Source organism: Giraffa tippelskirchi, chromosome X (assembly GCF_054371585.1).
Source record: "Giraffa tippelskirchi isolate mGirTip1 chromosome X, T2T-mGirTip1v1.2.pri, whole genome shotgun sequence".
In the NCBI taxonomy this organism is placed as follows: domain Eukaryota; kingdom Metazoa; phylum Chordata; class Mammalia; order Artiodactyla; family Giraffidae; genus Giraffa; species Giraffa tippelskirchi.
Window position 1 is genome coordinate 85,966,651 of NC_137289.1, and position 14,708 is coordinate 85,981,358.

Below are 14,708 nucleotides of genomic sequence, written 5' to 3' on the forward strand. Positions count from 1 at the left end.
CCACAGTACTCTCTCAGTGGAGTCACACAGGCAGGATGCAATTCCCCATTCAATGAATTGTGACAACATGTATGAAATATTGCCAACCAGGGAAGCTCACTTAAGACTCAGCACCCAGGGCTTTTTGTTGAAGGCTGGTCACATAAACAGCCTGTCTGGCATGTACCAAAACTCTAGACCCAGAGAGAAAATAAGTGTTCAATATAAACCCTAGTGTTTTCACAAACAGTTTAGGCACAATAAGCCACTGTTACTGAATTCTGAGAATGATGGGAACCCTCTCCAAATCCAGCTTTCCAAATACCAACCAAAGGTCAATCTTATAATCAGGCCTTCCAAGAATAGCACTTCTGGCCTGCTGTGTTAATTCTTTTTGGCATAGTAACTCATTTGGACTTATTTTTTGTGTATGGAGTGAAGTAGGGGGTCCAACTTCACTCTTTTGAATGTGACTATCCAGTTGTTTCAGCACTATTTTTGAAAAGACTATCTTTCCTACATTTACTTTTCTTGACACCCTGGTTAAAAATTGGCAAAAGTGTAATGGTTTATTTCTGAACTCCCAATTCTACTTCACTGATCTACATACCTAGCCTATGCATGTAATACAGTCTTTTTTTCCAGAGAAGGAAGGATTTGCAGCAAGTAAGGAGAACACTTGCTTTCCCAAAGCAGTGTCTCCCAACCCATTTTTGATAATTATACCTTTATAATAAATTTTGAAATTAGGAATTGTGAGTTCTCCAACTTTGATCTTCTTTTTTAAGATTGTGTTAGCTATCATGGGTCTCTTGAATTTCCACATGAATGTTAGGATAGGCTTATCAGTTTTGGCAAAGAACTCTGTAGGATTTTGGTAAAGATTATGTTCAGCCTGTAGATCAATTTTGAGAGTATTGAAATTTTAACAGTATTACATCTTCTAATCCATTAAAATAGGATTTCTATTTATTTAGGTCTTTAATTTCTTTCAACATGTTTTATAGTTTTCAGAGTGTAAATTTTATAGTTCTTTTGTTAAATTTATTCCTAAGTATTTTATTATTTTAATGCTGTTTTAAATGGAATTATTTTCTTAATTTCATTTTCAGATTGTTAATTGCTACTGTTTAGAAATGCAATTGATTTTTGTATATTGATCTCACATCAAGCAGCCTCAATGAACTCATTTATTAGTTTTAATTGATTTTTAGTGAATTCCCTATTTACAAGACCATGTCATCTGCAAATGACTTTGCACTCTCAATGGCTTCTATTTTCTTTCTTGCTCAATAGCCTTGGCTAGAGCCTCCAGTATGATGTTGAATAGAAGTAGCAAGATTAAACATCTTTGTCTTCTTCTGATCTTAGGAGGGAAAACATTCAGTTATCAACCATTCATTATAATGTCAGCAGTGGGTTTTTGTAGATGCCCTTAATGAGATTTAGGATGAACCAGTTTGTTTCCAGTTTGTTGAATGTTTTTATCATGAAGGGGAGGGTTGTTTTTCAATCAGTAAGTCGTGCCCAACTCCTTGCAACCCCATAGGCTATAAAATGCCAGGCTCCTCTGGTCTCCACTATCACCTGGAGTTTGCTCAGATTCATGTGTATTGCTTAGTGATGCCATCTAACCATCTCATCCTCTGCTGCCACCTTCTCCTTTTGCCTTCAATCTTTCCTAGCATCAGAGTCTTTTTCAATGAGTCAGCTCTTTGCATCAGGTGGCGAAAGTATTGGAGCTTCAGCTTAAACAACAGTCCTTCCAATGAGTACTCAGAGTTGATTTTCTTTAGAATTGACTGGTTTGATCTTCTTGGAGGCCAAGGGACTCTCAAGAGTCTTCTCCAGCATCACAATTCAAAAGCATCAATTCTGTGGCGCTCAGCCTTCTTTATGGGTCCAACTCTCACATCCATACATGACTACAGAAAAAACATAGCTTTGGATATATGGACTTTTGTGGTCAAAGTGATGTCTCTGCTTTTTAATACACTGTCTAGGTTTGTCATAGCTTTCCTTCCAAGGAACAAGCATCCTTTAATTTCATGGCTACTGTCACTATCCACAATGATTTTGGAGCCCAAGAAAATAAAATCTGTCACTGCTTCCACTTTTTCCCCTTCTATTTGACATGAAGAGATGGGACCAGATGCCATGATCTTAGTTTTTTTAATGTTGAGTTTCAAGCCAGCTTTTTCACTCTCCTGTTTCACCCCCATCAAGAGGGTCTTTTAGTTCCTCTTCACTTACTGCCATTAGACTGATATCATCTGCAAATCTGAGGTTGTTGATATTTTTAGCAGCAATCTTGATTCCAGCTTGTGATTCATCCATGCCTTCATTTCACATGATGCACTCTGCATATAAGCTAAATAAACATGTTGACAATATACAGCCTTGTCACACTCCTTTTTCAATTTTGAACCAGTCAGTTGTTGTGTGTCTGGTTCTAGCTATTGCTTCTTAAACCGCCTACAGGTTTACCAGAAGACAGGTAAGGTGGTCTGGTACTCCTATCTCTTTAAGAATTTTCCATAGTTTGTTGTGATCCACACAGTCACAGGAGTGTTAGAATTTATTAAATGCTTTTCTGCATCTATTAGGATGATGTGGGTTTTATGTTTTATTCTATTGATATGATGTTGTTGTTATTGTTCAGTCACTCAGTCGTCTCTGATTCTTTGAGACCCCATGTACTGCAGCACGCCAGGCTTCCCTGTCCTTCACCATCTCCCAGAGCTTGCTCAAACTAATATCCTTTGAGTTGGTGATGCCATCCAACCATCTCATCCTCTGTTGTCCCCTTCTCTTCCTGCCTTCAATCTTCCCAGCATCAAGGTCTTTTCTAATGAGTCAGCCTTCATATGAGGTAGCCAAAGTATTGGAGATTCAGCTTCAGCATCAGTCCTTCCAATGAATATTCAGGGTTGATTTCATTTAGGATTGACTGGTTTGATCTCCTTGCAGAGCAAGGGACTCTCAAGAGTCTTCTTCAACATCACAGTTCAAAAGCATCAATTCTTCAGCGCTCAACTTTCTTTATGGTCTAACTCTCACATCCATACATGACTACTGGAAAAACCATAGTTTAGACTGTATGTACCTTTGTCAGCAAAGTAATGTCTCTACATTTTAATACAGTGTCTAAGTTGGTCATAGCTTTTTATCCAAGGAGCAAGTATCTTTTAATTTCATGGCTGCAGTCACCATCTGCAGTGATTTTGGAGCCTAAGAAAATAAAATCAGTCACTGTTTCCATTCTTTCCCCATCTATTTGTCATAAAGTGATGGGACCAGATGCCATGATCTTGTCATCTGCAAACAGTGAGAGTTTTTATTCTTCTTTTCTAATCTGGATTCCTTTTATTTCTTTTTCTTCTGTGATTGCTGTGGCTATGACTTCCAAAAATACGTTGAATAGTAGTGGTGAGAGTGGTCATCCTTGTCTTGTTCCTGATTTTAGAGGAAATACTTTCAATTTTTCACCGTTGAGGATAATGTTTCCTGTGGGTTTATCATATATGGCTTTTATTATGTTGAGGTATGTTCCTTCTATGCCTGCTTTCTGGAGAGTTTTTATCATAAATGAGTGTTCAATTTTGTCAGAGGCTTTCTCTGCATCTATTGAGATAATCATATAGTTTTTATCTTTCAATTTGTTAATATGGTGTATCACATTGACTGATTTGCAAATATTGAAGAATCCTTACATCCCTGGGATAAAGCCCACTTGGTCACAATGTATGTTCTTTTTAATATGTTGTTGGATTCTGTTTGCTAGAATTTTGTTGAGGATTTTTGCATCTATGTTCATCAATGATATTGGCGTGTGGTTTTCTTTTTTGGTGGCATCTTTGTCTGATTTTGGTATTAGGGTGATGGTGGCCTCATAGAATGAGTTTGGGAGTTTACCTTCCTCTGCAATTTTCTGGAAGAGTTTGAGTAGGATAGGTGTTAGCTCTTCTCTAAATTTTTGGTAGAATTCACCTGTGAAGCTGTCTTGTCCTGGGCTTTTGTTTGTTGGAAGATTTTTGATTATAGTTTCAATTTCCATGCTTGAGATGGTTCTGTTAAAATTTTCTATTTCTTCCAGATTCAGTTCTGGAAGGTTATACTTTTCTAAGAATTTTTCCGTTTCTTCCAAGTTGTCCATTTCATTGGCATATAGTTGCTCAGAGTAGTCTCTTCTGATATTTTGTACTTCTGTGTTGTCTGTTGTAATTTCTCCATTTTCACTTCTAATTTTATTCATTTGATTCTTCTCCCTTTTTTTCTTGATGAGTCAGGCCAATGGTTTGTCTATTTTATTTATCTTCTCAAAGAACCAGCTTTTAGTTTTGTTGATCTTTGCTGTAATCCCCTTCATTTCTTTTTCATTCATTTCTGCTCTGATTTCTATGATTTTTTTCCTTCTACTAACTTTGAGGTTTTTCTGTTCTTCTTTTTCTATTTGCTTTAGGTGTAAACTTAGGTTGTTTATTTGATGTTTCTCTTGTTTCTTGAGGTAGGCTTGTATTGCTATGAACCTCCCTCTTAACACTGCTTTTACTGAATCCCATAGGCTTTGGGTTGTTGTATTTTCATTTTCATTTGTTTTATGCATATTTTGATTTCCTTTTTGATTTCTTCCATGATCTGTTGGTTATTCAGAAGCATGTTGTTTATCCTCCATATGTGTGTGTTTTTTATAGTTTTTTTTCCTGTAGTTGATATCTAATCTTACCACATTGTGATCAGAAAAGATGCTTGAAATAATTTCAGTTTTTTAAAATTTGTCTAGGCTATATTTGTGGCCCAGGATGTGATCTATCCTGGAGAATTTTCCATTTGCACTTGAGAAAAGGGTGAAATCCATTTGGGGGGTGAGGGTGAAGTGCTCTCTCTATATATATGTATATGTATCAATTAGGTCTAACTGGTCCATTGTATCATTTAAAGCTTGTGTTTCCATGCTAATTTTCTGTTTGGTTGATCTATCCATAGAAGTGAATGAGATATAAAAATCCCCCACTATTATCGTGTTACTGTTAATTTCCCCTATCATACTTGTTAGCATTTGCCTTGGGTGCTCTTATTTGGGGTGCATATATATTTATAATTGTTATATTTTCTTCTTAAATTGATCCCTTGATCATTATGTATCATTCTTTGTGTCTTATCATGGTCTTTATTTCAAAGTCTATTTTATCTGATATGATAATTGCTAGTCCTGCTTTCTTCTGCTCTCCATTTGCATGAAATATCTTTTTCCAGCCCCTTACTTTCAGTGTATGTCTCCCTAGGTTTGAGGTGGGGCTCTTGTAGACAGCATATATAGAGGTCTTGTTTTTTTATCCATTTGGCCAGTCTTTGTCTTTTGGTTGGAGCATTTAACCCATTTACAGTTAAGGTAATTATTGATAAATATGATCCTATTCCCATTTACTTTGTTGTTTGGGTTCATTTTTGTAAACCTTTTCTGTGTTTCCTGTCTAGAGAAGATCCTTTAGCATTTGTTGAAGAGCTGGTTTGGTGGTGCTGAATTCTCTCAGCTTTTGCTTGTCTGTAAAGCTTTTGATTTCTCCTTAGTATCTGAATGAGATCCTTGCTGGGTAGAGCAATTTTGGGTGTAGGTTTTTCTTTTTCATTACTTTAAGTAAGTCCTGCCTAAGTCCTGCCATTCCCTTCTGGTTTGAAGAGTTTCTATTGAAAAGTTCAGCTGTTATCCTTATGGGAATCCCCTTGTGTGTTATTTGTTGCTTTTCCCTTGCTGCTTTTAATATTTGGTCTTTGTGTTTAATTTTTGTTATTTTGATTAATATGTGTCTTGACATGTTTCACCTTGGGTTGATCATGTTTGGATTCTCTAGGTTTCTTGGACTTGGGTGACTATTTCCTTCCCCATGTTAGGGAAGTTTTCAACTATTATCTCCTCAAGTATTCTCTCATGCCCTTTCTTTTTGTCTTCTTTTTCTGGGACACCTATGATTTGAACATTGGGGTCTTTAACATTGTCCCAGAGGTCTCTGAGGTTGTCCTCATTTCTTTTAATTATTTTTTGTTTTTCCTCTCTGCTTCATTTACTTCCACCATTCTATCTTCCACCTCACTTATCCTCTCTTCTGCCTCAGTTATTCTACTATTGGTTCCCTCCAGAATGTTTCTAATCGCAGTTGTTGCACTGTCCTTTATTGATTGACTCTATTTCTTCTAGGTCCTTGTTAAACATTTCTTGCATTTTCTCAGTCCTTGTATATAGTCTATTTATCTGTAATTACATTTTGTTTTCAGGATTTTGGATCATCTTTACTATCATTATTCTTAATTTTTTTCAGGTAGACTCCCTATCTCCTCCTCTTTTGTTTGGATTGGTGGGTTTTTATCATATTTGTTCACCCACTGAGTATTTCTCTGCCTTTTCATTTTGTTTACTTTGCTGTGTTTGGAGTGCCCTTTCTGCAAGCTGGAAGGCTGTGGTTCCTCTTAACTGTGAAGTCTGCTCACTGGGTGGGTAGGAGGGGGGGGTGGACCATTGACTTGTCAAGATTTCCTGGTTGGGGGAACTTCTGTCTGTGTTCTGGTGGGTGGAGCTGGATCTCTTCTCTCTGGAGTGCAATGAAGTGTCCAGTAGTGAGTTTTGTGGTATCTATGGGTTTGGTATGGTTTTGGGCAGCCCGTCTTTTAATGTTCAGGATTCTGTTCCCGTTTTGCTGGAGAATTAATATACTGTGTGTTGCACTGGAACTTGTTGGCTCTTGTGTGGAGCTTGGTTTCAGTGTATGTATGGAGACTTTGGGGTGGGCTCTTGTCTATCAGTGTTCCATGGAGTCAGGAGTTCTCTGATGTTCTAAAGTTCTGGAGTTGAGCCTCCTGCCTCTGGGTTTTGGTCTTCTTCTTGCAATAGCCTCAAGACTTCTCCATCCATGCAGCACAGAAGATAAAACCCTTTGGCTAATGGTGAAACAACTCTCCACAGCCATGAATACTGAGAGAGTTTCACAGAGTTATACAGGGAAAATAAGAGGGAGAAGGGAGATAGAGGTGACCTGGGGGAGAAAAGGGAGAGTCAAAAGGCGAGAGAGCAATCAAGCTAGTAATCAAATCCCTAAGTGCTCTCCACAGCCAGGAACACCCACACAGATTCACAGAGTTATATAGAGAAGAGAAAAGGGAGGAAGGAGGTAGAGGTGACCCAGAGGAGAAAAGGGAGAGTCAAAAGGGGAGAGAGCAATCAAGCCAGTAATCAAATCTCTAAGTGAAAATGGATAGTGAAAATTAGATTCTTAAAGGTATACAATTGATAGCAAATATCAAAAAGCAAAGATTAAAAACCTAGAATAGAGTTTAAACTCTCAAAAATACAATATAAAAAATACAAAAAAAAATCACAAAAATTAAAAAAAAATATGGAGTTTGTTTTCTTAAAAATAGGGGTTTTTTTAGAAAGGTAATAGTAGGTATAAAAATGAAAGTTAAAGTAGTAATAAAGAACTAATATTTTTAAAAAATTAAAAAGTGATAATAGTAAAAAATTTGTCTAGGAATAGCTCTGGAGCTATTGTGGGCAGTGTGGGGTCAGTTCAGTGTCAGATAGTCCCTTGTTCTGACTTATACTTGTTCTCATGGTCTATAGTTGCCCCACAAATACACTGTCTCAGCATTAACTACAGTTTTAATCTGTTGCACCTGTCCCTTCCAGAGTGGTCCCCCCTTCTTTGTTTATTTTGGCTTCCTCTGTTTGCAAGTCTCTATAGTGTCTAATTTCTGCCCTGACACAAGGTGGTGAAGGTGGCCACTTATTTAGGTTCACTTGTCCAGTTGTGCTGTGGGGAGAGATAGACACTTCAAACAAATACTGCTGGCATGTGTGTGGGGTGCATGCAGTGGATGGACCACACTGGGTTTGTCACAGCCCAAGGCGGCATGTACTTCCACACTGCTTAGGCTCCAGCGTGCTCTACAAGAGCACTGTCCCAAGTGCTCTACAAGAGCACTGTCCCAAGTGAGTGCTGCATTTCTTGCACTTCCCACATCTAAGCCACTCAGGTTCTTGGGTACTGTTCATGGGCACAGACACAGATAGGCTGTGCATTTTGTGCCCTTCCCAGGTCCAAGCTGCTCAGGCAACTGGGTGCTTGGTAAGCGCACTGTCCCAGGTGGGCCGTGCATCTTATGCACCTCCTTGGTCCTGGCCACTTGGTTTCCTGGGTGCGTCAAAGAGTACAATCTCAGGTGTGCCATGTGTCTCCTCTGGGAAGCTGATCTCAGGCTGTGACACTCCTGGTGGATATGAACCACCCAGGATCCCAGGAAGATGTGGTTAGCAACTGGCAACCTGCTCACAGTTTGGTGAAAGATGTGGTCTCTGGGGCCAAGATAGTAGCAGCCCCTTGCCTTACAGCACTGGCTGTTCCCCTGCCTCTCTGCCTCAGGGGAGAGAGGGCCCTAAATGGCAGCTGACTTGCTCTCCTTTGGTCTTCACTAGGGCACAATCCTTTGTTCTCAGCAAAAGTGACTCCTTTGTTGAACATGCCAGGGGTCACCATGGGGAGTAAGAGCATTTCACAGGAAAGGTCCTTTTTTTTTTTTTTTTTTGGTCTCTCTGGTGATCCAACAGTTTGGATTACTATCTCACATTAGCCCATTCAGATAGTCCTCAGGCATTCAAGCCCAGTCCTTACCCTAAGGACCAATTATGCAGCCCATGTCTACCTGCCCAGCCCCTACTTGCTGCTGGCAGACGCTAGTGTCTGAGCCGCTTCTCTGCAAGTAGTTGCAGTTAGACACATATTCTGTGTTCTTTTTTTTTTTCTGATTATGTTGACCTCTGAGATTCCAAAGGTCCCCACTGTCACAACTGTAAGAGGGTTTCCTATTGTGTGGAAACTTATCCGCCTTCAACACACCCTCCCCAGGATGGATCTCTGACCCTAAATCATTTGTCTCTGTTTTTGTCTTTAATATTTTGTCCTACCTCCTTTTGACCATCCCCAAGAAAAAGAAATGCAAAAAGGCAAAATAGTTGTCTGAGGAGGCCTTACAAATAGCTGAGAAAACAAGAGAAGCTAAAGGCAAAGGATAAAAGGAAAGATATACCCATTTGAATGCAGAGTTCCAAAGAATAGCAAGGAGAGATAAGAAAGCCTTCCTAAGTGATCAATGCAAAGAAATAGAGGAAAACAATAGAATGGGAAAGACTAGATCTCTTCTTCAAGAAAATTAGAGACACCAAGGGAACGTTTCATGCAAAGATGGGCACAATAAAGGACAGAAATGATATGAACTTAACAGAAGCAGAAGATATTAAGAAGAGGTGGCAATAAAACACAGAAGAACTATACAAAAAAATGATCTTCATGACTCAGATAACTACGATGCTGTAATCACTCACCTAGAGCCAGACAACCTGGAACGCGAAGTCAAGTGGGCCTTAGGAAGCATCACTACAAACAAAGCTAATGGAGGTGATGGAATGCCAGTTGAGCTATTTCAAATCCTAAAAGATGATGCTGTGAAACTGCTGCACTCAATATGCCAGCAAATTTGGAAAACTCAGCAGTGGCCACAGGACTAGAAAAGGTCAGTTTTTATTCCAATCCCAAAGAAAGGCAATGCCAAAGAATGTTCAAACTACTGTACAATTGCACTCATCTCACACACTAGCAAAGTCATGCTCAAAATTCTCCAAGCCAGGCTTCAACAGTTCCTGAACCATGAACTTCCAGATGTTCAAGCTGGATTTAGAAAAGGCAGAGGAACCAGAGATCAAATTGCCAACATCCTTTGGATCATCGAAAAAGCAAGATAATTCCAGAAAAACATCTACTTCTGCTTCATTGACTACACTAAAGCCTTTGACTGTGTGGATCACAACAAACTGTGGAAAGTTCTGAAAGAGATGGGAATACCAGACCACCTGACCTGCCTCCTGAGAAATCTGTATGCAGCTCAAGAAGCAACACTTAGAACCGGACATGGAACAACAAACTGGTTCCAAATAGGTAAAGGAGTACCTCAAAGCTGTATGTTGTCACACTGATTATTTAACTCACGTGCAGAATACATCATGTGAAATGCTGGGCTGGATGAAGCACAAGCTGGAATCAAGATTGTGGGGAGAAATATCAATAACCTCAGATATGCAGATTACACCACCCTTATGGCAGAAAGTGAAGAACTAAAGATCCTCTTGATGAAAGTGAAAGAGAAGAGTGAAAAAGTTGACTTAAAACTCAACATTCAAAAAACTAAGATCATGGCATCTGGTCCCATCACTTCATGGCAAATAGATGGGGAAACAATGGAAGCAGTGAGAGACTTTATTTTGGGGGGGGCTCCAAAATCACTGCAGATGGTGACTGAAACCATGAAATTAAAAGACACTTGCTCCTTGGAAGAAAAGCTATGACCAACCTAGGCAGCATATTAAAAAGCAGAGACATTACTTTGCCAACAGAGGTCTGTCTACTCAAAGCTATGGTTTTTCCAGTAGTCATATATGGATGTGAGAGTTGGACTATTAAGAAAGCTGAGTGCCGAGGAATTGATGCTTTTGAACTGGTGTGGAGAAGACTCTTGAGAGTCCCTTGGATTGCAAGGACGTCCAACCAGTCAATCCTAAAGGAAACCAGTCCTGAATTCTCATTGGAAGGACTGATGTTGAAGCTGAAACTCCAATACTTTGGCCACCTGATGTGAAGAACTGACTCATTGGAAAAAACCCTGATGCTGGGAAAGATTGAAGGCAGAAGGAGAAGGGGATGACAGAGGATGAGATAGTTAGATGGCATCACTGACTCCTTGGACATGAGTTTGAGCAAGCTCCGGGAGTTGGTGATGGACAGGGAAGCCTGGTATGCTGCAGTCCATGGGTTCGCAAAGAGTCGGACATGACTGAGTGACTGAACTGAACTGAGCCTTCTTTTGAAGAGATTAGGCTGCCTTGCTGAGTGCCTGGTGTCCTCCACCAGCATTTAGAAGTTGTTTTGTGGAAGTTGCTCAATGTTCAAATGATCTTTTGATGAATTTGTGGGGGGAAAAGTGGTCTCACCATCCTATTCCTCTGCTATCTTGGTACCCCTTCTCTCTAATTTTCTTGTAGAGATTTCTAGTCTTTCCTATTCTATTGTTTTCCTCTATTTCTTTGCATTGACCACTTAGGAAGGCTTTCTTGTCTCTCCTTGTTCTTCTTTGGAACTCTGCATTCAGATAGGTATATCTTTCCTTTTCTCCTTTCACTTCTCTTGTTTTCTCAGCTATTTGTTAGGCCTCCTCAGACAACCATTTTGCCTTTTTGCATTTCTTCTTTTGGGGGAAAGTTTTGATCACTGCCTCCTGTACAATGTTACAAACCTCTGTCCATAGTTCTTCAGGCACTTTGTCTATCAGATCTAATCCCTTGAATCTATTTGTCACTTCTACTGTATAATCACAAGGGATTTGATTTAGGTCATAGCTGAATGGCCTAGTGGCTTTCCCTACTTTCTTCAATTTAAGTCTGAATTTTGCAATGTGGAGTTCATGATCTGAGCCACAGTCAGCTCCCAGTCTTGTTTTTGCTGACTGTATAGAGTTTCTCTGTCTTCGACTGCAAAGAATATAATCAACCTGATTTTGGTATTGACCATCTGGTGATGTCCATGTGTAGAGTTGTCTCTTGTGTTGTTGTAAGTGGGTGCTTGATATGACCAGTCCATTTTCTTGGCAAAACTCTGTTAGCCTTTCCCCTGCTTCATTTTTACTCCAAGGCCAAATTTGCCTGTTACTCCAGATATCTCTTGACTTCATACTTTTGAAATCCAGTCTCCTATGATGAAAAGGACATCTTTTTTTGTTGTTAGCTCTAGAAGGTATTGTAGGTCTTCATAGAACAGTTTCACTTCAGCTTTTTTGGCATTAGTGGATGGGGCATAGACTTGGTTACTGTGATGTTGAATAGTTTGCCTTGGAAACAAACAGATCATTCTGTCATTTTTGAGATTGCACCCAAATACTGCATTTCGGACTCTTGTTTACTGTGAGGGCTACTCCATTTCTTCTACAGAATTGTTGCCAACAGTAGTAGATATAATGATCATCTGAATGAAATTCACCCATTCCTGTCCATTTTAGTTCACTGATTCCTAAAATGTCGATGTTCACTTTTGCCATCCCCTGTTTGACCACTTCCAATTTACCTTGATTCATGGACCTAACATTCTAGGTTCCTATGCAATATTGTTCTTTACAGCATCAGACTATTTTCATCACCAGTCACATCCACAACTGGTTGTTGTTTTGCTTTGGCTCAGCCTCTTCATTCTTTCTGGAGCTATTTCTCCATTCTTCTCCAGAAGCATATTGGGCACCTACTGACCTGGGGAGTTCATCTTTCAGTGTCATATCTTTTTGCCTTTTCATACTGTTCACTGGGTTCTCAAGGCAAGAATACTGAAGTGGTTTGTCATTCCCTTCTCCAGGGGACCACGTTTTCTCAGAACTCTCCACCATGACCTGTCTGTCTAGTGTGGCCCTACATGGCATGGCTCATAGTTTCACTGAGTTAGACAAGGCTGTGATCCAAGTGATCAGTTTGGTCAGCTTTCTGTAATTGTGGTTTCCATTCTGTATGCCCTCTGATAGATAAGGGTAAGAGGCTTGTGGAAGCTTCCTGATGGGAGGGACTGGCTGTGGGGGAATCTGGGTCTTGCTCTGATGGGCAGGACCATGCTCAGTAAATCTTAATCCAGTTTTCTGTTGATGGGCGGGGCTGTGTTCCCTCCCTGTAGTTTGGCATACCTATGGTAAGGGTAATGGCAATAATGGTGAACTCCTTCAAAAGGGCTTATGCCAAGGCTGTTGTATTCAGTGCCCCTGACCTCACAGCAGCCACTGTCAACCCATGCCTCCTTTGGAAACTCCTGGACACTCACAGCAAGTCTGGCTCAGTTTCTTGTGGGGTCACTGCTCCTTTCTCCTGGGTCCTGGTGCACACAAGGTTTTGTGTGTGCCATCCAAAGGTGTTTTTCCCCAGTCCTGTAGAAGTTCTGTCATGAAATACCACTGGCCTTCAAAGTCAAATTCCCTGTAGGTTCTCAGTCCCTTTGCCGGATCCCCAGGTTGGGAAATCTGCTGTGGGCCCTAGAATTTTGCAACAGTGAGAGAACTTCTTTGGTATAATTGTTCTCCAGTTTGTGGGTTGTCTGCTCGGTGACTCTATGGTGGAGTTCAAACCCTGTGCCTCCCAGGTCTTCTGCAGCCAGAGCCCCTGTCCCCGCGGCAGGTCACTGCTGGTCTGTGCCTCTGCAGGAGACACCTAAACACTCAAAGGCAGGTCTGGCTCAGTCTCTGTGTGGTACCTGGGTCCTGGTGTGCACAAGGTTTGGTTTGAGCCCTCTGAGCAACTCTGGCCAGTACGAGGTTTGATTCTAAATGTGATTTCACTCCTCCTACTGTCTTGCTGGGGTTTCTCCTTTGCCCTTGAACATAGGGATCTTTTTTTTGGTGGAATCCAACATTCTCCTGTTGATGATTGTTCAGTGGTTAGTTGCAAGTTTGGAGTTCTCACAGAAGAAGATGAGCGCACATCCTTCTACACTGCCATCTTGGCACCATGGCTACCAATGGTATGTCCTTATAATACTTTTTAATAAGGCTGGAAGTGAGTCCTCTCTTTCTATCCTGATTTTAATACATTTCCCTTTTTTGGTATGTCTAGATAAATCTTTTTCAATTTTGTTGATGTTGATTTTCAAAGAAACAAACTTTGGTTTCATTGATTTTTCCTCGGCTATTTTTGTTTTCTATTTTATTTTTATTTCTGTTATAATCTTAATTTTTTTTCTCCTTGCTTTCGTTTTAGTTTGCTCTTCATTTCTTCTTTTTTTCATTGTCTTAAGGTAGAAGGTTTAGTTATTAATTTGAGATATTTCTTCTTTTTTAGTACAAACATTTATAAAATAAAGTTCTCTTTAGCTGCATCCTATAAGTTTTGGTATGTTGTTTTCAATTTCATTCATCTTAAAGTGTTTTCTAATTTTCCTTGTGATTTCTTTCTTACCCCACTGGTTATTTAGGGATGTGTTGTCTAATTTCCACATATTTGTAAATTTTCCAAATTTCCTTTTGCTACTGATTTCTAATTTAATTTCATTGTAGTAACATACCATACTTTGTGTCTTATTTCAATTCTTTTAAATTGAAGCTTGTGTTATAGCCTATGAGAGCAACAAACTAAGCCATAGACCAGTTAAAAGTTTAACAGAAATAACCTTGGAAAAAGACAGTGAAGAACCTCCCATGCCATCAGTATTTTTATGGCTCTTCTTATGTATCACTAGATGGTTTCTAAAAGGATTGTATCTGTTTACATTGCTGCTAGCTGCTCATAAGTCTGCTAGCTTCACTATAACCTCTGTGTCTTGGCTGTTACACTTAAATTTGTGGTTTATAATTCTGCTGAGTGTGTTTATTATTCATTGTGCTATAATACGTTAGTCATAAAAACAGAGGTGACTTTGATTTATGCTCTTTTCTCTGCTTTCCTCCTAAGCCACCTGGAACCTCTTTGAGTCCAAGTAGTGGATCCTTCCCTAGTGCATTCGGTCAACAGACATCTAAAGATAGTCGTCAAGGTCAATGGCAACGCCGAAGAAGGCTGGATGGCGCGTTGAACAGAGTCCCAATTGGATTTTATCAAAAAGTATGGAAAGTTTTGCAGAAGGTAAGCATAATACACCATAGGTGTCTCTTTATTTTACCCCTCTCAT

At 39.8% G+C, this 14,708-nt stretch overlaps 1 protein-coding gene across 18 annotated transcripts in view; it reads left to right on the forward strand.

Moving 5' to 3' along the window:
• PHKA1 (phosphorylase kinase regulatory subunit alpha 1) overlaps window positions 1-14,708 on the forward strand; it is a 164,507-nt gene that overhangs the window by 143,316 nt on the left and 6,483 nt on the right. For all 18 annotated transcript variants that reach the window (XM_081566944.1, XM_081566933.1, XM_081566941.1 and 15 more), the window contains one exon: window positions 14,492-14,662. In XM_081566944.1, the coding sequence (XP_081423070.1) occupies window positions 14,492-14,662 (171 nt within the window). The remainder of the gene's footprint in view (window positions 1-14,491; window positions 14,663-14,708) is intronic.